This window comes from Cryptomeria japonica, chromosome 1 (assembly GCF_030272615.1).
Source record: "Cryptomeria japonica chromosome 1, Sugi_1.0, whole genome shotgun sequence".
Classification (NCBI taxonomy): domain Eukaryota; kingdom Viridiplantae; phylum Streptophyta; class Pinopsida; order Cupressales; family Cupressaceae; genus Cryptomeria; species Cryptomeria japonica.
The window spans coordinates 716,688,142-716,714,003 of NC_081405.1; the positions used below are offsets into that span (position 1 = coordinate 716,688,142).

At 34.5% G+C, this 25,862-nt stretch overlaps 1 protein-coding gene across 2 annotated transcripts in view; it reads left to right on the forward strand.

Moving 5' to 3' along the window:
- The first annotated feature begins 760 nt into the window (after nucleotides 1-760).
- LOC131056779 (protein MOR1) overlaps nucleotides 761-25,862 on the forward strand; it is a 48,369-nt gene continuing 23,267 nt past the window's right edge. Inside the window, exons 1-15 of one of the 2 annotated variants that reach the window (XM_057991043.2) lie at nucleotides 761-1,263; nucleotides 10,224-10,329; nucleotides 12,672-12,795; nucleotides 18,629-18,708; nucleotides 18,842-19,019; nucleotides 19,134-19,198; nucleotides 19,468-19,550; nucleotides 19,711-19,796; nucleotides 19,975-20,088; nucleotides 20,185-20,304; nucleotides 20,442-20,544; nucleotides 23,782-23,918; nucleotides 24,104-24,169; nucleotides 24,245-24,365; nucleotides 24,451-24,497. In XM_057991043.2, the coding sequence (XP_057847026.2) occupies nucleotides 1,101-1,263; nucleotides 10,224-10,329; nucleotides 12,672-12,795; nucleotides 18,629-18,708; nucleotides 18,842-19,019; nucleotides 19,134-19,198; nucleotides 19,468-19,550; nucleotides 19,711-19,796; nucleotides 19,975-20,088; nucleotides 20,185-20,304; nucleotides 20,442-20,544; nucleotides 23,782-23,918; nucleotides 24,104-24,169; nucleotides 24,245-24,365; nucleotides 24,451-24,497 (1,593 nt within the window). In that variant the 5' untranslated portion in view covers nucleotides 761-1,100. The remainder of the gene's footprint in view (nucleotides 1,264-10,223; nucleotides 10,330-12,671; nucleotides 12,796-18,628; nucleotides 18,709-18,841; nucleotides 19,020-19,133; nucleotides 19,199-19,467; nucleotides 19,551-19,710; nucleotides 19,797-19,974; nucleotides 20,089-20,184; nucleotides 20,305-20,441; nucleotides 20,545-23,781; nucleotides 23,919-24,103; nucleotides 24,170-24,244; nucleotides 24,366-24,450; nucleotides 24,498-25,862) is intronic. The other variant, XM_057991042.2, reaches the window with a different exon arrangement.

Consider the following 25,862-nt stretch of genomic DNA (forward strand, 5'->3'; position numbering starts at 1 on the left):
GAGAATGCTAATTTTCAATGTCAGTAGATTTCCACAATCCATTCAACTTTCATGTATGCTTTTGGGTTTGATTGTGTGATTATTTTTGCATCAATATTTCGAAACATTGATGCAAAAATACTCACACAATCAAATCCAAAAGCATACATTGACTATGCTAATTCTCCTTTACGACTAATTCATTTTCCTACAATAATAATCACTCATTTAAAAAATAAAAATTTAAGTCATTCATTTCACTATAATAGTGAACCAAAAACATTAGGCAAATCATCATGGAATTTTTTATTTATTTACGCACTTGCCTTTAATTCGAAAATGTCTCGGTTTTGTCTCTTACTGATTTTCATAATCATATTTTAAATTAGACGAACATTAATCCCAAAATTTTCCCTCACAAAAGACAGAAGCTCAACAAAATTCGAAACAAACTAACCAATCATGACCTGCCCGTTGCCCGGATGTATACAATCTCGAACGTTGCAGCCCCGGGCAGCTGCCCCTCTGCCCATCCTCCCCGCGCCTTGGCGCCACGCTGACCGTCGCATTCAAACACTTCCCTCACCTGCAACACCCGGTAAACCCCCACTTACCCCTCCACGGGGCAATACTTTACCTTCGACTTCCGGTGAACGACCCTGAAAATTAATCAAACATCCAATATTAAGAAACAAAAAATTCAACGGCACATTAACAAAAAACCATTTACACTATTAAAATTCCTTTTTTTTAATATATTTACGGCAAAACGTTTGTTTTGAAGTTTATTTATTTATTTTACTTTCGCCCTTTCTTCTTCTTCTTGGCGTTGCAGAAGAAGAGAAAGGATACCACGCAACAGCGAAAACAAATCCAGCGCAGGGGGAGCCCGAAATTTTAGAAAAGAAAATAGTAAAATCTCACGCTTAAAAGAAGGTGCACAGAAGATTTTTGCGTTCCCCTGTGGTTCGATCGCAAGACCTCTCAAGAAGGCAGGAAGTCATAACCCCTAAATCTTTGCCTCAGTTGCATTGTGCACTACTTTCTGGTCACATTGTAAGCCCTGTCGGAAGTCGCTTTGCAGCAACTGATAGGCTGGATTCTTAGGGTTTATTGGAAAAATGTCTACGGAGGATGAGAAGCTGTTGAAGGAGGCGAAGAAATGGCCGTGGGAGGACCGGCTGGCACACAAGAATTGGAAAGTCAGGAATGACGCGAACATTGATCTTGCTGCTGTCTGCGATGGGATTACGGATCCAAAGGATACGCGTCTCAGAGAATTCGGTAGGGTTTTTTGTACTAAAAAAATCTCTGTAGGTTCAATTTTGATATATTGCCAATGAATAACAGTAATATGTTTTTTTATTAATTTGTAAGTTTGGAAATATTTGAAAGCTTTTTGTTTGTTTAATAACTTATTTAGAAGTCTTATGTTTAGAAACATTTTAAACATTTCGTCTGAAGTATCGCGAGCCTTTTTTCTGAAAGTATTGTGAGCCTTTTGACTACAAGTATTGAGAACCTGTCATCTGAAATAATCGCAAGCCTTTGCCCCGAAAATAGCATGCCCAACCCAATTTTACGTAATGATCGTAATACCTTGCTCTGTTTGGCATATTTGATAATGTGTCCCTGATGGTTGCCACGGATGGCTTTTGAACTCTAGTACTTGTGCGCATGGAAATTGTTATAAGAGATTTGATTTGAAGTTATTGCAAGCCGTTTGCTTGAAAGTATCACCACTCCAAGCCCTTTGTTTGGACATTATCACGCTGGATTCAAATTTTCATAATGATAGCAATGCCGTTTTTTGTATTTGTTGGAATTTACTTGATTTTTATTATGGATGGAGTCGGAATTGTTGTGTGGTATTTATGGGATTTAAAATTGTGATAAGAGAGTTAATTTGAAAGTACCGTAAGACTTTTGATTGAAAGTGTCACAAGTATTTTGTTCAAAACTATCACACATACTTAACTTGCATAATGACGGCAGTCGCTTGTATAGCTGATTTGTGGTTATGTGCTTGATAGTTGCTGTGGGAGGACTTGGAATTGTTATCTAGTATTTCTGGGCTTTAAAAACCCGTGAGCATTTGAGTCTATTTGAAAATGTTGCAAGACTTTTGTTTGAAAATGTCGCAGCTGACTCAAAGTGGTATAATGATAGCAATCCCTTGATTTGTTTGGCCATTTTGCTGTTATATACCTGACAATTGTTGTGTGGTATTCTGGAGTTCACAATTGTTATAAGAGATTTTATTTCAAAGTATTGTAAGCCTTTTGTCTGAAAATATTACACCGGGCTCAACTTTGCATAGTGGTAGCTTTCTGTTGATTTGTACGGTTGGTTTCTGGTAATCGTTTTCCAGTATTTTTTAATTTTTTGGCCTTTGAATTGTTAAGAAAGTTTTGGTTCATATTTGACTTCTATATCACGATGTACAAGGTGCTGAGAAGGTTATTCAGGTTTGCTTTTTCCAAGTTTACATTGTTTGTAAAGCTGCATCTGACTGGATTGGTTGTAATGAAAAGGGTTTCAACGGTTTTTCTTCAAAAGATAAATATTATGCCCTCACCTTCATTGGAATTAGAAGGATGGATTGGTCAAAATGCAGGGAGGGATATAAATAGAAGTAACAGAACAATACCTTTGCTAAAATAAAATGGGCGGGATATAAATAGAAGTAATCTGTGGCCAGCACTGGTTTCATAGCACAAAGCATGATTGATTTTCCTTTGTGAACTTCTGCAGACCTTTCACATGCTTTTTTCATGTTTTGGAATATCCAAAGATTATATTTAGAGACTACATTTCAGGCTGTTTGCATGAAAAAAGCAGATTGCCACACTTAATTTCAATAAGAACATTTTTCTTGAAAATTATTATTTGGTTGATTCTCTGTTGTTACGTCGGCTTGAGTTTTTACCCACTACTATTTGTCATGCATGGACTTGTCAAGTTCAATGTTTAAAAGAATTTCCAATTTTTCCATTTTATTGATTACTAGAAGTTGCATCTGATCTGCTTAATCACAATAAAAAGGGGTTTGAAGGTCTTTTTGCATACATCTTTCATGCATAAGCAAGTACTTTAACAGCCTTTCTCATCAGTAATATAAGTTTAAAGGGGCTAAATCCAGTTAGTCTCTTTGAGTCAAAACGGAATCTCAGGTAGTACAAAAGGTTGGATATATCTAAGAATCTGGATCATGAGCCAATGTTAGGTTTTTATTCACAAGGTAAAACGTATGATCCATGGGCAGCACCAGGTTTCAGTGGTATGCTAACATACACAACATCATTTTTTTTGTTATGCCAAGAGGCTTAATGTACAGTGGCAGTTGGGGAGGGGGTTGATGCACTGTAATGGTTGTGACTGTGTCAAATAATAGGAAAATATGGCAACCAATGTAAGAACAAAAATTTAGGGTTTTATTGTATGAATTAAAATTATGAACAAGATATTGTAGGACATAAAAGCCCATTCTTGTGTGTGCTCATTCCTTCACTTTACACCTCTTGCACTCCTAAACAAGATTCCACTTGCACATCTAACTCCTTTTTTATTTGAAGGAGATCACTAACTAATCAAAAACCTTAAAATATGGGAAAATGAAGATCAAGTTTGATTGACAAGTTTTACAAGGTGCGTGTAAATTAGGATTTTGAGGATAGTGATAAATCAAATACCCTTTATTATGAAAAATAGAACATAGAATTATTACTAAGATATTAAATCATAAACTAAGGATCAAATGTCTCCTTAAATAAGGGTTTCAAAAGATTTGTCCATAAAGGATAAGATTGACAACTAATAAAAGCAAAGGATAAGAACCTATCTAAAAGAAAAAAATAATGTTCCTGAAACCTATCCTAAAGACTTAATTGACCATTATATACCCGATCTTATAATATAACTTTAATACCTTCTTTGTCAAGTAGGAGAATGATTGGGAGTTGCAGGTTATTTAATGTTGGTTTAACAAAACTTTTTTTCAGCTTTATGGATTTGTTTGGGTTATTGCCATTGGTCATGGAATAGGAAAAATCCTAGACATAATTGCACAGTGTGGACTTGAAACACTACTTTCCAAGGATGGATTTTCCTCACATTTGCCATTGCCTTCTCCAAACAAGCTTCCTCTCTTGCATACTCACCTACCTAAAGGATTGTCTTATGCCCATTTCAAACTGGCTTTTGAAAAATAGAGATGATAGAGAAGGCACGGGATACAACATGAATACCATGATATTAGTGCTAGCCTATGAAGATGTGATTTCATTACGGTATTGTTTGAGGCTAGTGCATTGTGAAGAGCTCACTGGCAACATAGCCACCCTTAAACCTAGATGATGGAAATACTATGTTGACTGACCTTGAACAATTAGAAAATACCATACTTAAATAATATCTCTTTTGCATAAAATTCAATAAAGAACTCCAAACCAATAACCAACTGCCCTCTTCTTAGATATCCTTCTCACTAGGAAAGTGGATAGTTTTTGAGTACGTCAAGTCTTCAGAAAGTCTACTCATATTGACCTCTCCCTCCATGTGTTTTCTCATTACCATCTACCACAAAAAGTAAGTATCTTGAAGACTCTGGCCAGTAGGGCTCATGGCGTTTGTGATGATGATTGCATTGATGTGGAGCTTGGCCACTTCTCCAAGGTATTCAAATTTGAATGGGTACTACAACAAGCAGATTGCTAGGGTGTTTAAACAAACCAAGACATGCAATTGCTCCAAACCAATTGTGAATGATTGTAGTGAGGCTGATGTGGTCATCCTCCCATATGTTGAAGGCATCTTCAATAAGATTGCTAAGATTGCCTTTTGAGCCCCTTTTAGTGGTCAAAAACTTTCCCAACCGACCAAAGGCTATAGAGACATCATGCTCAACTTGGAGGCTTATAGGACTGTTTGTATGGGATCTTGTTTTATGGGGAAATGGGTTGGTCCATTGGCATTAGAATTAAGGAGTCCGATATTGACCTGAGGCATGACTAGGTCTTTAAATTTGCCTTGGTCTTCCTCCCACACCAAACACTACATTTGCTTGGAGAATTCTCAAGCCCTTGTTAAAGAAGAAAGATTTTCTAGGAGGAAACTAAAAGGATCAATCTCTATCCATAACCAATCCATCTATTACGATCATGATGAGGGGTGGAATTTGAGTCCTTGTCATTTTTGTTAGATAATTTATAGCTCTTCCTACCGCTTGTTTTTTTCTCCCCCCAGCCTTGTTTGTGGTCCTTATTTTCGCCTTAGCCTCCTTTTTGTGTACTCGATTTGGCTCAGTTGCCTCTTCTCTCCTGCACGGTCCTATGCCTTTTCCCAAATGTATCCTCACTTGGAAGTAACCTTTACTCTTGACCATCTTTTCCGATCTCTTTCCTGACCTCCAACTTTAGCCTCCCTTCCCCCCCCTAGTTGATTTTACCCTTTGGTTTTCCTTTTGATCTCTTTGGGGTGGATTCTTCCTCCAAGTAATCTAATTTCACTTATTTAAAATTCCCCTGTTTTCATTTTACATTACAGCCCGCATTATAAATAAAATATCTTTTGGCATTTCTTTTTTCTCTTATTCCCAATTTAATTTTTCTTAAAAAAAAAACTGTGTCACCTTCCAAAGTAAACTTTGTAATGCTCCCTTTTGGGATATACTTGATTTCTGCCCAAAAATAACAATTCCAAAAAGTGCAATTCATTTACAAATTAGGTAATTGTAATGCCAGTTTAGAGAGATTTCTAATTTAGGTCTTATAAACAATATCAATTAACATCAAAGCATGAATATCAAGAATCTATGATTGTATACAAGTAATCTTCTGGGATATACTTGATTTCTGCCCAAAAATAACAATTCCAAAAAATGCAATTCATTTACAAATAGAATTCTATAAGAAAATTACATAATTGTAATGCCAGTTTAGAGAGATTTCTAATTTAGGTCTTATAAACAATATCAATTAACATCAAAGCATTAATATCAAGAATCAATGATTGTATACAAGTAATCTTTATTAAAATCAAAGTATCTTAAAATCACTCTTATCTATTTCATAGCTTGTTCCCATAGTCAACCTTATTAGGAATCCAATGGAAAAGCTTGATAGGATGCTGGGAGACCTGCCTTCCTTAACCAAGCCCAAGGGCATGGAATGAACCTCCAATCCATTCTTCCCCATTGGCCCACAAGTATGGTAGTACCTCCAGTCCATCCATCTTGGGGTGGCGTGTTTGATGAGGGAAGACCAGGACCGCTGCATCTTCCTATTTGCAAAACATTTCGCATTGATTTGAAACATGTTTACTGATGGAAATTAGGTCAATAATTACTTATCCTATATTTTTATTCCAAATAGATTTTTCAGTTATTCTCTTTCTAAAATGATCCAATCGCTCTATGGCTGATTGATTCTCTTAAAAGAATTCAATCCCACTTGCTGATTCATGCCCTTCCAAATAAAATGTCTTCCTTTTACATCTCTATATCTAAGTGAAATGATGCACCCCTTTGAATGGAGATCTCTTTTCTAAGAGTCATGGTTTTCTATCCAGACTTCAATTGCTGTTTTATGCTGGCTATTAATGATGATTATTACTTATGTTGTTATTGCTGCCTTTACTAATTGTGCCATTCCAAGGATTATTGCCTAGGACTTAGTTAAGATAATAAATATTAATGCCAGCACTGCCTTCATCATCCAAGGAATCGCCCCCCAGCATTAGTGAATAGTAATTATTATTGCTGCCTAAAGGTAATCAGTGTTCTTGTTTGCTGATTGCCTAAGTCTTTGGGTGTGATTTGCATGCTATGAGGTTTGTTAGTGGTGGGGGTATGACAATCTTTATGAAGATGTATTTTCCTTATAAATTGATGCTTTGCCTAGTTTAATGATTTCAATAGAAAACCTAGGAAAACGTGTCAAATATATTTGCATAATAATAATACAATTTTCCAATTAAATACATTGCGAGACACATAAAACTATAATTTTATATGTACCACCAATGTAAATTCATAGGAGTTGAGCAACCTACAAAAAACACGCAAACACATTATATGGGTTTTCACATGACTAAAATTTCAATCTCATAGGACCACAAATGAGTCATTTCATAACTTGTAATTGAGTGAGTTGCAAATAAGAACACAACACTTCTATCGAAGTTGATTGTCTCCATTATATCACCGTTTGAGAAACTTGTGCCTTCACTTTCAATGAAAGCATTACTTAAGTTTATATCTTATTGTGAGTTTGAAACCATTCATGAAGCATTCAAAGATTTATTCAATGTCACAATGTTGCCTCCCCTTTTTGTTTAAGTAGAGCTTCAACCGATAAAGTACATGTTGATTGATGACATGAGCCTTATGAGCCAAAAAATGTTACTAAATATAGAGCTGAATTTGCATTAGTCATTTTCTAATTGCAAACTTGAGCTTTGGAAGGAGATCAGTCGTTTTGGTAGGAAATTGGAAGTGTTGCCCCCAATTCTTTATAAGGCATGAAGTGTGAGTGGTAATTTTTGTAGTTTATCAAGAGTTATTACTTTGGATAAGATATTTAGGCAATAAGGGGAAAGAAAACAGTAACAAAGGATTAGTAACTTCTTATAAATCATAGAGAGGCACTTATAACAATTCATGGTTGAGAGTTATTAATGTGAAGAACTGATGCTTTATTAGAACTTAATGCAGAATTTTTGCCATGGGTTAGTTAGAATGGTTGAGGCAACACACATCCATCTTGTTTGTGCTTCGGATACTGTTAGAACTATCAGAGACAGTTGAAGTGAATAATCCCTATAAAATATAGCTAGAATACTTGTTATTTAGAAAAAAAAATCGCAAGAAGGATAGCTAAACATTCATTAATTCCTGTCAATTCATAATATAGGAAAATCTTTTTTTTGGTCTGTTGAGACATGGACCAGCTAGGACTCAAACCTAGGACCTTCCATACGCTGCTGGAGTGCTCTACCACTGAGCTACTGGCCCCTCTTGGACCAGTCCATCGTCGGTCCGGGTGTGGCTTATTTACAACACCAACTCCCCCCCTTAAGCCACACCTCTTGTGTGCTTGGGGCTCCTAGCCTGGACCTGGCTCTGATACCATGTTGAGACATGGACCAGCTAGGACTCAAACCTAGGACCTTCCATACGCTGCTGGAGTGCTCTACCACTGAGCAACTGACCCCTCTTGGACCAGTCCATTGTCGGTCCGGGTGTGGCTTATTTACAACACCAACATGGTCAATTTAATGGATTACTTCCCTTATTCTGTGAAAAATGAAGGAGCTGTATGAGGTGAAATTCTCATGTAGTGACTGTAACTAATGTCAGTTCAATCCAAAGGGGAATATGGAGAATCTTTACAAAATTGAACCCGATGACCAAAGTTATTATATATATAAACAAGGAGAATAATTACATGCTTTGAGAGCACATTTGAATCATCTAGTGAATGTTGCAATTTATCATTTTCAAATTCATCTACTGTGCACAAGAGGATGAAACCACCTCACTGCACTTTGTGAGATTAGGATGAAAACTCTACCCTCTCCTGGCAATTTCCACTCAGGGATTTGCAGGCTGAACCATAGTAGCAAAATTGTGTATGTTTCAGGCATTAGTGTTAAAGACATTTGTTATGCAAATCAATTGGAGCGGCTTCTTCAACTCTAGTTCTGAGTGCCATCTTTGAAGGAGTTAATTTCACGGAAGAATCGGTAGCTGCAAGCCATTCAGGGTGAAATCCATCTTTGGCAGGCTGCATCTATCATTGGTAGCTGTGAGGACAGCACACCATCTAACTGCAGTTGCTGAACGAGAGTTACAAACATAAGGAATCCATGACTGAAGGTTATCATTCACCCTATTCCATAAAGGGTAAGGCACTACCATCAAGTAACCCAGATTGAAAACAGTCTTCAGACGATGCATAACAATCTTCAGTTGCTGTGCAATAAGTTTTCTGTCGGTGCAATAACAATCTTGAGACTATAATTTGTCACAATGAAATGTTTTTTAAATGAAGATTAGGCAAACAATCAATGTTTCTTTATAAATCTTCATGGGTATACTTAATCATCATCCAATTTATTTGCAAGTGTGGATGACATGTTGTGGCTCTTAATTTTTCATTTTAGTAGGCTGGATTTTCTTTTTGCGGGAGATCTTAAGTTGATATGTCATGAGTTGAGGAGTTTTTCTTGCAAGCGTTAGTAATAAATTTTGAGATTTTCTATTGTCACATAGAAGGTCCAGAGTTATAACATCTTGGACACTATATTATGACTAGGTAAATAATAACTTGAATATATTATTGCATAGTGCTGTATGAATTGTCATATAATTTTGTCTTTGAAGTTTGAACAATTGTTTTTCCTAAATTTATATACTCAATTAATATATTCATCTTTATGGTTAATTTTGAATTTTTAAAATCTTCCGAAATAAATAAAATTATAAAAGAGTGGTATTGTGATTCCATTTTTGAATTAGGGGAATTTTACTTGAGCCTTTAAAGGTAGAGACAATGATAAATTGTCAATTAACTAGCTCAAGAAATGCTGGCAAAAGTTACTGGATTCCTGTCAAATGGAATGTAGTCAATATAATTTTGTTTTTTGATTACATAAGAATACTCTATGATGTACCTGGCCCCACTGCATAAGAATAATCAGGTCAATGAGGCCTTATAGTTAGTTTTATCTGGTTATTGCCATGGTTGTGTTGTGGTTTCTGAAATGCATGAGTCGTTACTCAGATGAAGCCCATTGCCTTTGCTTAGTCATTTTATTAGCAAGCATTTTTCTGGTTTATTAATCAATAGCTGCCTTTGTGGTTGTTTGGACATTTCAAGTGGCGCTGTTCTTTTAGAGACAAGAATGCATAAGCAAATCTGGCTTTGTTCTCTTTTGTGGGGCAAATGCATAATAGTATTTAGTATTTACTGAATTTTAGATGATTTGGCTGTGTTTAAGAGAGGCAACTTGTAAAGAAATGAACATTTTTTTCAATGTGGTTACAATTGTAGTAATTAGAGCTTTGTCCGTTGTTTTTTATATTGGCTAATAGCAGCAAAAATCGCATTATTTGTGATCAAAATTATACAAATTTTATTAGCATGTTCTAGGTTGTTTCTTGTATAAGTCAAAGTATTTGGCCTTTTATGGCTTTATTAATATATGTCTTTTTAAGTTTTGATTCGAAGCTTTTTTTTTCTTAGGTTCATATTTCAAGAAATCAGTATCAGATTCCAATGCACCAGTTCAAGAAAAGGCACTTGATGCGTTGATTGCATTTTTACGTGCAGCAGATGCGGATGTTGGAAGGTAAACTTTCTCTCCTAGCAATCATTATCCTTTTTAGATTGACCTAGATACCCTTGTTTTTAGCATATGTTTGCTATTATTACAATTAATGGTAAAATTACTTTGAAAGCAGGTTTTATTTTGTCTCTTTGAGATTGATCTTTGTGTATGGTAGTGCTAATGCTATGTTTTATATATTGACATTTAATAATAAAGGTTCTATTGGTGCCTTGACTTTGAAAGTTATAGCCAAGATACAAAGAGATACAATTAATGGAAATAACTAACATATATTGCAACAATACACTTCTGCGTACCAACAGTTAATCCTGACCAAATTAACACAATAGCAAGAAACATAACCAACTAACCAAACCCTAACCTTTAATCTAGAACATGATAACAGTTACCAACCACTACATAGCCACAGGACAAAATCTGCTTTAAGAAACAGGAAAACATCAACTAGCTTTACATCATATGACACCCCAATGTTCATGGGACTGCTGAGCATAGTGGCCTGAATTCACAATGTTTTCAACCCATGACACCAAGCATGCCTGCCACCTTTGTGACCAGACAAGGAAGGGAAGTGGACACTGGAACATATCTCTTTCTGCCAGCATGCTAAATGAAGAGAGGGCCATAGAGGTGGGGAATTAGGTAATCACTCCACTTGTAATGGACCCTGAATTGTTGTACATGAAAATCTACTAGAACTTGCCCTAGATCACTAGAATATTCCTGCAGAATGCCAACTTTAGCCATCAAATGCCATCTGCATGTCCATACTTATTACAGGGCTGGAGGTCTAGCCTGCTGCTTTTATCCTTGAGGTTTTGACATCCCTATGAGTATCCTTATCAGCATTGTTTGTTGACATGCCAGTGAACTGGTTTGGCATAAACAAATGAAGAAGCCACAACTGAATGGACACTTTGGGAACATATGAAATGCCAGGTTTGTAATAAAATCCTCTCTACTGGCTGCTTTTAAGTGCTTGCCTGCTTGCCCACTGTTAAAACTGTCTCTTCCGAAATCCCCTTGGCAAAGCCAAGCATTACAAAGTCCTACCACGAGAAAATGCACAGCAGCCTTCTATCAGATGCTATCTAATTTATCAGCACCACTCGCTCACACTTCTCTAGTAAGAGTTCTGCCATTGCTACCTCGCAATCTACATTCTGCTTCCAACCTTCAACACCTTTAAGAACCCACTATCACCTTGCATGAATGAAACATCCTCAGCAATTCTCTGTTGCATTTTTACCATATCTTATTTGCATACTTTATCAAACTCTATTCATCCTTACGCCAACTTTGTACACTGCCCAACTATAATTAAAACACAATATTGCACCTAAGCCTGCTAGAATTGCTTTCCATTCTGCCTCATTATTGGTACAAATTCCCAAACAAAGAGATCAAATCATGATACCTCATCCAGCCTCTCATAAAATACTCCTTGCTGCAATGTGAAAATTTAATGTTGCAAATTCCTCAGAGAGTAGACCACAGAATCATGTTCTTTCCCTCCTTTTGCTTTTCAGCTGTCCTACTTCTCTGTGATTTAGCACTTAACCCTTGAATGGCGGAGTGCTAATATTTTCTTTAATACTATTTGGCAAAGTTGCATGGACACAGATACGGTATCAGATATGCATACGGCCATTTTTTAAGACCCCCAATATGGATACGGCTGGATACGTCATTCATAAAAAACACACACACATATATTTAACACAATTTTCTAAGTTATTCGAGGAGATTTTCATTACTTCAAAAGCAATATAGACACATAATTGCTACATAAATAATGATAAGTTGATATAACATTTTACAATATGCAAAAATAGTAGAGTTGCATTTGAAGATAACACAAAAAATGGGTTACTGAAATAGAAAAACATTTCATTTGTCTTTCTCATTTGGTGTAGGTTTTGTTAATACCAATTTAAAAAAAAAATTTCATGAATGAAGTTTTTTAAAGTTAAATTTAGGAAAATTTTCGTCAAATTTTAAAAATATCAAATCGCATAGTATCTAGCATGGTTGGAAATCAAGGATTTTTGGGCATGCATGGGTACAATATTCAACGTGTATCCAGGCTGTATCCGGCTACTATGCTATTTGGTTAGGATTAAACGTCTTTGAGATTAGTTAGATTTCTGATATTGAAGTCTTCACAATCAAATATTTTCTGAATAGATTCTGCTTTCTCTTGACTATTGTCTTTCTTTCATCCCAAATCCTGTTTTGATAATGATTGATTTTTTCTGTAGGTCATATCTTATTCGTAGAAATTGTAGTTATCAAATTCTGTTGCTGTTTTATAATCCTTCACCTCAATTTCTGGACTGCAGGTATGCAAAAGAAATCTGTGATGCTGTTGTTTCTAAATGTTTGACTGGAAGGCCAAAAACAGTTGAAAAGGCACAAGCTGTCTTTTTGTTGTGGGTGGAGCTGGAAGCGTCTGATGTATTTCTGGTTAGTTAGCATTGGTGATCTTCATCAATGGATGTGAGATGTGAATATTTACAATTATTCTGTTCGCATGAAGTTTATTTAAATTGTGTAGCTCATTTATTTATTTTCTGAAGGAATTAGATCTAATTTTACCATTAAAATACAATTGGGTGTGATTCTATTGTTGTTTTGCATTTTTGAATGTTTATTACACAAAATTTACATGTGCATGGTATGCAAGACTTATAAACTACATATCGTGGTGGCACTAATAAAAGACTATGGAGCTGGTCTTGCTCTTTACCAAACGTTTGCTCCTCACGTGGAACCTCAGTATGCTATCAACTTACAGAACTTCTAACAGGAAATTTACAGGCTTCTTTAACAATTAACAAGTAATTAAAATTATCAGATTTCAACAATCCATAATAGCATCTATAGCTGCTGCTTCTGGATTTGATTGTGAGACTTTTTTGCATCAATGTTTCAGATCACACTCTGTGCATAGTTCTATAGTATTCTGGAATGCGTAGGGTGCATCTTTTTATAAGGTACATTTTGAGTCTCATATGAGAATCATCATCAGGAAGAAAATCCTTTGCTTTGGGAGTTGTGAAGAAAATCTAAGGGTATGGGGTTTGTATTTTAACTTTTGATTCCTCAAACAAGAAATATTTCCAAAACAAGACAGCCATATAAAACTACTAAATCATCCAAGAATGAACGAACTCAATTAAAATATGAGGCTTCAGGAAAAGAAGAACCACAAGAGTCACCTAGTCTTCATAAAGTTGCATGAAGAAAGTTGGGCATTTCATTTTTGATGGTGTCAATTGCCAGATATGGACTTGGAGGCAGAGATTGGTGGATCTCCTGGTTGTTGGGCTGGAAGTGGAGTCTGTGGAGATTGGGAAGATTTTTGTACTTATCGAGGCTGTATGTAACAGCAAGGTTCTAAATGAATTGCAACATAGACAGCTCCAAGTTGACAGTTTACAGCACAGTTTGCAAACTCTACCAGTACTCTCTCTCTTTTTGGTGGGCAAGTTTTTACAAGTTTTACTCATGATTTTTTATAGATGCAGGAATAACATGGGTAAAAAAAAAATTACGCGGGTAATTTTTTTTTAAAACACATTTTTCACATGTTTTTGCTATAAAATCATGCATTTTCTCTTTCAAGATGTCAATTTTTTATTTAATACATTTTGTAATTTCAATTTTTAGTACTTTATAAGTTGCTGAGTTTTAGTCAAGTAAAAAATTCTGGGCTTGTCAAGTACTCTCTGACTAAGTTACTGGATTTGTGGTGGTAGGGCAGGGTGTGGGGTCGGGTTTGAGCCGGGTCCAGGTGTGAGCTAGTTCTGGCCCTGGGTTTGAACAGGATTCAGCAGATTGAGAAAAAATTGCATTTTATATGTCAAGTTGGAAATTCTTTGGGCTTGCTTGCCTCTGCCTTCATGTCTTGCTTGTCTCCTCTGTGCCTTGTTAAACCGATTCAAATCCTATTCAGTAGAGGAGATGTAGCATTATTCGAAAGTGATTGTAATTGGTTCAAACTTAGTTTATGCAATTTCAGATTTCTAGGGGATTAAATCACAATTAAAATATACACATAGTTTATTAAATTTATGGGATTTATAAATGCCTATATTTTAATATATAGGTCTATATATTAATGTTTAGTAATATTTTAAGTTTATCAAATTAAAGTTTAAACTTATATTATATTCTACCCAATTTGCCGGTTCGACAAAATTTTGAAAAGGGGTTTGAGTTTGTTAGTACAAAAACAATGTAAGTATATATATATATTAATATTATTATTATAAATATATAATATATATTATATAATTTAATATATATTAATCTATATATTAATATACATTTTTTTTTGCTCAGTACAATACTGTTTCATATTGATATTAAAATCAAAAGCCATCTGCCTTGATAAACTCATGCATCTTCCAGCTACCAATACCCCTAAAATAATTGTCTCGAAATATACTAAAACTGGATTTAACTAGTAGATAACAAACATAACATCCAAGATTAAACTACTATACCCCAACTAGACCATAACCACTCCAAAAATATCTCTAATAATATGCTAATATACTGATTATGCATTCGGCTTTCCTTGACTCACTCAAAAGTGTTCCTTTCAAAACGTCAGCCTCTGTTTGTTTTTCTTTTGGTCACCCGCACTTGGAATCTGATCCAAGTGTTCTCACGCAGATAGTTCTTGATATGATCTCATCCATTCTATGCATGTGGCGTATGTTTCTCTCGGTTGTTGTTGACACCCTAAATCAGGAACAACCGCAGAGGGGGCTCAAACTTATCGCTTTTAGTGGTAAATCCCTCACCTGCACGGGTATGGCCATAAGCGACCCCAAACCAAATTTCCATTCTTCCTTTATGTATTCTGTCATCACCCATTTTACATCCTCCTTGTTACCCAACTCCGAACTCCACGCGAAAAACAGCGTGTTAGCGACAGGTTAGTCAATCGCAGCCGTTATTTGTAAAATCGGCGGTGTAAAACGCGCGACTAACACGCGCATTAGTCCATCCGTACTGTGGTTTTGGAGCCAAAATAGACGCGTCCATATCAACATTTGTCCTATACCAAAATTTTAAAGCCATGTAATCCTCCCGCAAAAATGCATCCACCATTCTAAGAAACCTTGGATCTTCAATCTTGAAGATATTTCTCATGCGCTCCTTAGAGACCCTTCCCATGAATGCAAGCTGTTGTTTATCCGTTATCAAAGAAAAGTTGGCCTCCATACTTGTGAACAGAGCTTCAAGGCGACAACTGTGTTTTTCCTTCCCACTCCTCTCACCTTTGTATTAAATGGTGACTGATTTTCATCTGTTCTCATCCTTTAAGAACAAGAAATCTGAATATGGCACTTGCCACATGCCTCTAGCCATCTTATCTCCATAGCACTTGTAAGCATTTTCTACACTTAACCATCTACGACATACTGACTATGGGCCATAAATATCCATATGCAATTCCCTACCTCTTGCACCGCCATTTTCCTTTCCAGTCAAATCACCCCGTGCGAAGTTTTAAATTTCAAATGCTTTGGGGTTGTTTTCCCACAAACACATGCCCATCTCACTATTGGCCCCCAAATTTGAAAGAATATCAGCCTTTTAATTACTTACATGGGTAAGTTTGTGGGAGATGAGTCATATATTTATTTAATTTCCAATTTTGAGCCTCCCCAGTAATAATTGCCTTCACAATAATTTGGGAATCACCTTCCAGGTGAAGATTTTGCACTGAATTGCGAAGACCAGAAGACCAATGTTGATGGCTATTATTGCTGCTTTCACTTTTGTGTCATTATTTGTGCCATCATCCAATTATTGAGCTTTTAACCCAATAATTTTCCCATTCTTGTCTTTGGCAATACATCTCGCACTCGAGGAGCCCAGATTACCTCTTGACAACCCATCAAAGTTAATTTTGACCCATCCATGATCAGGTTTCTGCCAGCTCTTCATCACCATTATTGTGGTTTAAGGATCAACCCTTAAAGGCCCATTAACAGGCTATATATTAATATACATTATTATTAGAATATATTATTATAATGTTATGTTATATTATAATAATATATATAATAATGAATGAGTTTATTTAAAAACTTTAACTGAATTTATAAATTAAAAAATAATCTCACTAAAAATTCATGTCATAGGCACGACTGATAGATTGAAGCAACTGAATTAATATAGAAAATAATAAGCTTATGAGTGATGAAATGGAACCCGTACCAAACATGGACCCAAACCTGGAGCAGACCCGAACCTGCATCCGGGCTTCAGGACTCGAACCTGGTAACATAGTAATATATCTATTCTTTATATTATTATATATTAATAATGTTTTAAATTAAATTTTTAAACATAATTTATTATTTATTATTTATATAGATATTTAATTATCATTACTAAGTACACTTTTTATTTATTATTATATAATTATTTTATTATTTTAGTATATTAATATAATTTTATTACTCATTTTAAAATTTTAAATGTATTACTTATTTTAAATGTATATGTATATGTATATAGATACACACACACACAGATGTACCCGTGCCTGTACCCAAGGAATATTTTTTTTCCTAACCTGCGTACCCGAATTGGTATACCTGAATTGGCAACTTAGCTCTCCGAGCCTGATTGTGCGAATGTATGCTTTACAGCAAGGATGTTATTGATATTGGTGTAAGGGTATAAATGATGTAATTTTATATCTCTCCTCAAGCAAAGCTTTATTTCCTTTATGATGAATCCAATATGTGACTCTAAACATCAGTGATGTTAAAATATATGAAAGAACTTCACAAAACTCCACAAATAAATGCAGGTTGCTGTGGAGAAAGATGAGATTTTCATTGTTGGCTTTATACACATCACAAGAAAGAGAAAAAAATAATTATATGTCCATGGATGACCAAAAGCAGGTCAGTGGGACCAAAGAGTACAGCAGTGAACAATAGAAAGTTCTGGGAAGGGAAACCTAGAAAGGCCCCACAAAGGGGAAATCAAAACCAAAGAAATACAAAACAAGGGATCACCAACACAAGTGGTCAAGAAACTATTACATATAGCCATGAAGGGGAACAAGAACCCCAAAGAGAAAATACTGAGGAACAGGGTAAACTTTGCAACTTGTGCTGAGACAGATGAACTACATTCTCACATCCAGTCATACAACTTGCGTCACAACTTTTCTCAACAATTTCAAAGATTGAATGAGGCTGCAGATAGTCCTTATATGTCTCCCTTGTAATAGTTGTGTCTTTGTAGTAAATTTTACAGTTATGGCTTGAGGAGAGACAAAGTTGGCGACAGAAAGATATGTGAGCCTACTTTATAAAGGTCTACAAAAAATGCAGATTGCTATTGAGAAATACCAAGATTAAAAAATTTCAATTTTAGCTTGTATGCATGTAGCAAGATGATGATCTTGCAATTTGTGTCAAGAGAAATTAGCTAGCTACATTATGATTTATCCCATTGCGCATTGCTCATTGCCCATTGCTTTGAAGCGACCTAGTTACAGTCATGAAACCTATTAACAGCTTTAAAAATAGAATAAAGCCTCAGAGTTCTTTTGCTTTCATACAATAGTCTAGTGCCTTTTTCAGCAAATAATATGGCTATGGTTCCAGGAGACTGGGGATGCTAATCACTTTTTTGCAAACGGGAAGATTGCACAGTCATAGTTCAAAATTTACACCCACTATATTGTAACCTAATGACCACACTTGTGAATAGTCCAAACTTTGTCTATTTAAACACATCATTGTGTTCTTTTAGATGTCCATCAAAGAAAACACCATTTAATATGCTTAATTTTGTGTTCTGCTACATCTTCATGTAGCAATGAGATTCTACAACTAACACTAATAATATGTTTGCCATGAGATTTGGAATATGTTACAACCAATTAGGCTCCAGCTATGTCACTAATAGAAGGTTCTGTTTAGTAATGAAATAAACAGAGGTGGCGTTTTGCCTCGTTGCATATTTTGCATTTTTGTTAAATTTGTTGATCAAACGTGAAATATATTCTAAGCATGTTACATGTGATTTTATATTCTTCATTTTATTTATTTGATTTTACTACATTTTTAACAGTGGCTTATTGAAGGGATATGCAAAGGTGACATTTTGGGAGTTGGATTTTTACAGGCTGTTATTATTTTTTAATTGCATACTATTTAATAATTTTGGTGTTATAGAAGGGGGTGTAGATGATAATATAGGCATATATGATGGCTTTTTGCTCTGACGCACTGCCTACACTTATTCATTCCAGGAAGCAATGGAAAAGGCAATTAAAAATAAAGTTGCAAAGGCAGTGGTGCCAGCAATAGATGTTATGTTTCAAGCTATCAGGTACGGAATATTATTTACTTTTAGATTGTCTGTATATCTTATTGCATGAACACTCTAAATAAAATCTGCTATACATCTAATGTTTCATTGCTTTTTGCCATATACATTAATTTTTTATTTTGTAATATACTAGTGAATTTGGGACAAAAGTTGTTTCCCCAAAGAAGATTCTGAAGATGCTTCCTGAGCTTTTCAATCACCAAGATCAAAATGTGCGTGCATCATCTAAAGGTCTCACCCTAGAACTGTGTCGGTGGATCGGAAAAGATGCTGTCAAATCAATTTTATTTGAAAAAATGCGAGATACCATGGTGTGTACCATTTTTAAAAGTTATAATTTATGTTAGAGAACCATTGTGTTGCTACTTAATTGTTCATTTTTTGAAGTTTTGTTGTAACCTTAATTTTACTTCTTTTTTCTGTAGAAAAATGAGCTGGAAGCAGAGTTAGCCAATGTTAGTGGGGTTCCTAGGCCCACCCGTAAAATAAGGTGATTTTTATTGTTTTTATGTTTAATGCTCATTGTTATTGTAATATATACTGGGCAGGGAAAATGTTTTTCCTTATAGAAGGCACGTAGTTGATCAAAAATGCTATATGCAAGCTCTATTTGAGGCAATGCTAATCTTTTCACAATTTCTTATATAAATAGAAATGGAGGTGCTATTCTTTGTCTATCAAGAATTAAAGAGTTTAACTTGGTTATTGTTAGATTTGAGTCTAAACAAAATCAAGTGACATATTGTTTTTGTCTATCAGATCAGAGCAAGATAAAGAAATTGAGGTAGAAGCCATGGCAGAAGTGGCTGGCTCTGTACATGCAGAGGAAGCTGCAGATGCAGGTAGTTGATGTAGTTTAGTTGTTCTTGTTTGTACTCATTAATTTTATAGTGGAGCAATATTCATTTGATTTAGTAGTCTCGTTAGTTAGGTAACAATCTTGTTGTTATTATTATTTAATTTTATAGACATCCATTTTATCTTTGAGATTCTATGTATTAGGTCCTCAAGAGATTGATGAGTATGAGCTTGTTGATCCGGTAGACATATTAACTCCTTTGGAAAAGTCAGGCTTTTGGGAAGGCGTGGTATATATTTGAGACTTCAATTCTTTTTGAGTATCTACTGTATTGCATGTCTTTGGTTGAATTAAAGAACAAAGAATTAAACAATTTTGTAGCAGCTTCTATTTTTTTACGTCTGGGTTAGATTGATTAGTTGTAGTGTTTTTTTTAATAATATTTCAAGTTTCTTTATCCATTTTAGAAAGCAACAAAGTGGTCGGGAAGAAGAGATGCAGTTGCAGAACTTGCCAAGCTTGCCTCCGCAAAAAAGATTGCTCCAGGCGATTTTTCTGAAGTCTGTAGAACATTGAAGAAGGTAATCCTAGGATGTTGCAAACAAATTTCAGGACTAGATGTCTGAGGTATTATAAAAAATACTATAGTTACTTATCATTTGCTGCTGTGAGCACAGCTCATAACAGATGTTAACATAGCTGTGGCTGTGGAGGCTGTACAAGCAATTGGGAATCTTGCTCGAGGATTAAGAAAAGATTTTAGTGGAGGATCACGCTTACTTCTGCCAGTTCTACTGGTAAGATTCTCTAATTCTGTATGTACATATATGTCATGCATGTAAAATAATATATTCATTGTGGCCATATAAGGTGTGCTGTTCTCAAAATCGTCTTGTAAGAAGTTGTGCTATGTCTATTTTTATCTGGATTACAGGAAAAGTTGAAAGAAAAGAAACCTGTCATGGCAGACTCTCTTACACAGACTCTTCAGGCCATGCATAAAGCTTCATGTCTATCACTTGTGGATGTCACTGAAGGTTGGTTCTTCCAGGGATCGATTATCTGTTAAGCCCAGTCATTATTCTTAATTTTACTCGTGTTTTTCTTGGGAGCTATTCTATCATATTGATGCTTCATTTTCTAGTGACAAAAAAGTATAGAATACAGAACATTGATATTAGGTAGTTTAACATTCTTAGACTGCTCAGCTTCTTGTTGCCAAGTGTTGGGACAAGGGTTAGTCACAATCTAAAAGATAAGAATATACGGTTATAACTTATATCTGTTTATTGGTGAATATGTGCTTTTTTGTGTATATATAAACCTCTTTATATGTAATATGTATAAACTTAACTAAAGACGGTGATGTCTTTATATCTATAATAATAAAAATAATTACAGATCATTGTATTTTGAATTCATGAGAAAACATACTAGAATGAATTTTGAAAGAAATCTTGGTTCAATTCTACTAAAAGCATAGTTTCAGGGGTAGGGGGACTAAGGGCCTAAATTTGGGGACAGTGTTACACACAATAAAATAATAATAAACATTTTAATATAGCTAATCATAAATTATATCAGTATATTAATAATAAACATATGAATTTTATGTAATAGTATAATGAATTTTAATATATATTGTATTTTGAATAAATAATATAAAATTCTATATATAATTTGGGTTAGACACATGCTGGTTCGGGTTCGGAGATCCTGTTTGGTGGTTCAGTTAAATGTTGTTTTTGGGGGTTTGGGTTTGTTAGGACAAAATATATATATATATATATATATATGTATGTATGTATGTATATATATATATGTATGTATGTATGTATATAAGACCAAGTAGTTTAAAACATTGTAGCATTAATCGTTTGGGGAATTAATGGGCAAATCAAAAGTATAAGATTTTTTGAAAAAATCGGAAAAAAGTCGGGAAAAATTGGAAAAACCGAATTAAAAAAATGTAAAAATAAAAGAAAAAACAATCAAAAACTACATTTTTTTAATATTTAAGGGCATTTCCATGGCATAGAGATATTGCAAGCAAACAAAAAAGAGACTTCAACACACGAATTGCATTACAGGTACAATATTTAATACGATTTATATATATGGATACGACTTCTATATATATATTTATATCATTGTTACTTTTAAAGTATTAATCAAAGTTAATATATATAAAATTAAGAGTTATATTTTATATATACGTATATTTTTTAATTATATTTAATATATATTCTTAACTATTAATTGTTGTTAATATATTAAATATAATTCAAAAATTTTAAATTTCGATGTAAAAGTGATTTGTCAAACTATTTTTTAAAATTTTGAAATTTATATTCATTTTAATATTAAAGTCGGATTATGTATATTTTACATATTAATAAAAGTATTCATCTAGCTATTAATGAAAAGCTAAATATTAAACGAAAAATTAAAAGCAGAAACTAAGTAAATATTAAACGAAAAACTAAAAGCCGAAACTATGATTCTAGCTGGAAATAAATCAAACTTTATTTTGCCGATACCCTTCCCTGGAGCGTTGCATAGAAGATTCTGAGCAACCAACATTTTCGGATTCTGCACGTTTTCACTCGAACAGACACTTGGACGCCGAATAAAATTGTTGAAAGAGGACGCCGTGAACCTTCAACCCCATGCCGGCAGACTTTTCTACACATTTTCGAGCTTTTTTATCGTGTTTTAGGGTTTTGCGGTGGGATTTTTTGTCTGCGATTTTTTTACGACTAATCGAAAAAAACGTTGAAAAACCTGACGAAACCGTTGACCGATTTTATGCAATTTTTTGGGGGGGGGGAAATCGTGAACCTTCCCAATTTCTGATTAATCGCGACTGATCGGGATTTTTTCCCGATGTTTGCTTCTTTGGTTTAAAATGACAGGATTCCAGACAATTGTTTTTCTTTGGAATAGTGAATACATAATGTCAGCTGTTAATGAGATGATTTAGGTTGCACATAAGTCTGTCTGCATGTAGTGTTCTATGCAGTGCAGGTTTAGCTAGATGTGAACCTTGTTGGATATTCGGATGTTGATGTTGCAACTTCTTCTGCTTGTGGGTCTTAATGTTCCTGGATCACCTTTGACTTTTTCTACTTTCCTTCTTGTCTCTGTGCATCACTGGAAACCTCTGTCATAGCTGACATGTGCCTTAAGTGGGAGTGAGGGATAATCACTTAACATACCTGAGTCATAGAAATTAATAGGTGTACATGGTTGCTTCAACTCAGAGTTGCATGGACATGGATACAGATAAAGCCATTTTTTAAGACCCCCAATATGGATACAGCTGAATATGACATTCATAAAAGACACATAATCATATATTTAACACAATTTTCTAAGTTATCAGAGGAGATTTTCATTACTTCAAAGAATCAAAAGCAATTTAGGAAGATTGACATCAAATTTTTAAAAAATCAAATCACATATTATTTGGCACGGTTGGAAAATCAAAATTTTTTGGGCACATGTGGGTAGAATATCTGATGTGTATCGAGGCCGTATTGGATATGTGGATATGTATGCCCAAGGAGGGACATAGGAGTATCTGGCTACTCTGCTTCAACTGAATCACAACATGTGCACATTACCATTTGGATCAAGACTTGATTCCAAACACTCTTTATGGTGATGTGGGCTAATTGTGGTTATCAAGATTAATTTTCCTTTTGATTGTGCAACTGAATATTAGAAATTACTTGGGAAGATGTGCTTACAAGTTGTGAAAATGCACATGGGGATATCTTATTTCAACTCTTGATTTCACCTTTGCTTATAATAATTTTAAGGAACGAGTGATCTCAGATTTATAACTGGACATACTTTCAATTTTAAAGTTTCATTTTGAATCCGTTGAAAGAATATTTGAATATAACCTGATAAAAGATAGTTTGAAAGAGAATAATGAATATTTAGATACATTATGAGCAGCACCTATAAAGCAATTGATGAGATTTTAATTTTTTTTCTGTTAAGAAATGGGCCTCAATTTATATATAATTTCACTGCAAGAGTTTCTATATAATTTGTATACTGCAAATGCATAGATGGATGGACGTTCAAATGTTGTCTATGACATCATTCTCCATTTGTGATTTTTGAAAAATAAAAAATAAATTGGGAATTTTAAATTTTTGAAAAAATATTATGACTTGCTAGTTGATGGATTAGTTGTTAAGTTCTCTCCCTAACAAATGGGTTTTTATTTTTACACAATGGCGTTCAAATATTTCTTGCAGATGTGAAAACTGCCACTAAAAATAAAGTTCCTTTAGTACGCTCTCTGACGCTAAACTGGGTAGCATTTTGTATTGAGACAAGCAACAAAGCTGCAGTTCTGAAACTGCATAAAGACTATGTTCCAATTTGTATGGAGGTAAATACAATATTTGTCTTCTGCACAGTTGTGAAGTACTTTTGAAGTTGAAATGAATGTGTATACGTATTAGTTTCTTAAATATTATTGCATAAATGTTGTGTTTTGGGTGAATTCTATTGTTGGGTATGCATTTCTGTCAGTGTTGACCATTATCTTAATAGTTTTAGGTTTATTATTGTTAGTGCCTAAATGATGGAGCACCAGAAGTTAGGGATGCTGCATTTTCAGTATTGGCAGCTGTTGCAAAGGTATGTCAAAGTCAATATATGTTATTTTGGAATTTATTTTAGGTTGATGCTCATTCGACTGTGGTTTTGCATTAGCTTGTTGGTATGAGACCTTTAGAAAGATCATTGGAAAAGCTTGATGAAGTAAGAAAGAAAAAACTTTCAGAAATGATTGGAACATCTGGGAGTGGTCAAGTCACGGTTGCAACCTCAACAGGTAATCTATATGACTGTATTATTGTCTCTTTTTCAAGAGAGACTTTGGCTACATATATCTGAATTGAATTGGTGTTGTTGCCTAGGTTCATCACGAGCTGGAGCAAGTGGTAGTGTGACATCAAATTCTGAGGTGATAGTTTGATTATATCTGTGATACTTGAAAAATCTAAAAATATCCTTTATGTTATTTTGGTATACATATTTTATATGGTATTTTTTTCGTTATAACACTATTATCATCAATTTATTGTTCAACATTTTAAAACTTTAATGTCTTCTTATTTATTATCACGGTGATAGCTTTTGACATCCAGCTGTTCAGAAGCACATAGTTAGAAAGGCACAGGATAGGGAATTGAGATTTTGACAGGTTTATCTTTCTTAATTTGAAACCAATGTATGATGTTTGAATACCCATCAGTAGTGATTGTTTCTGCAAAACCCATACTTCAAAAGAAAAAACATTGCAGCCCCAAATTTGACTTGGACTTTATGACTTGACAACTTAAATAAATACTTAAATTCCTTAAAACGTAAATTTTATGCATGTCACAGTTACAAAAGATAGCAAATTGTAAATACTGGCTACAATTTTCTTAAATCTCTATTGCCTTATTAAGTTCTAAGAAGTTATCGAAAGTGGGTCCTCTGCTCCCGTGACAAACCTGCCATTGTGGGTTCTTTTGTAAGTACTGTTTATTCAACTTTAGACCATAGAGAAAAATGTATCATAGTCTGTTTGTAGATGTTTTTACTTAGCAGGTCTTAAGAAAAGTTAAATTAGTCAGTTGATGTCAGGACTTGTATATTGTAAAAATAATTTTCAAAATAGTAATATTGAATTACTCATTACAAGCTGCATATTTACTTAAAGGCTTCTTGATGCGGTTTTTTTGTACTGTGATACTTCGGTTGATTTCGATTGTCAATTGCCAAAGTCGACAGTACCCAAGGTTAAATATTTTCATAGTGTATTCAACATTTTTTCAAGAGTTGTGATAACAGGACTGGATTTTTGTTTTTTCAATATTTTTGAAGAAGATTTCTGTGAGCTTGATATGCCTGATTCTTTTATGAGCATATTTTACTGCATGCACTTGGGCACAACAACTGTGATCTGAGCAATGGAGTATTGATATCTTTTCTTGCTGAAAAAGAGAACCCAAACACAAAAAATTGCATGCAAGAATTAAATCTATTTTCAGCTGTATAGTAGAAAAATGGCATTTATGTTAAAGATCAGCTAGTAAATGTTTTTATCAGTTAAGCCTAGCTAAAGTGCAATGCTTCTTTGATATGAAGGATCTGTAATTGTCAGGTTTGTGAATTAAGAGATGTTTGTAAACTGGCCCATAGAGATCTTGTTTTAGCATCATGTAGGAGCTTGTAGTTATCATCCTATGCATGGTGATGTCTCTATTCAATAGCTTTTCCCACTGTGGAGTTTTGTGTGTCTACAGGAGTATTTTGATTTGAATGATTTAAATTCTAAAGT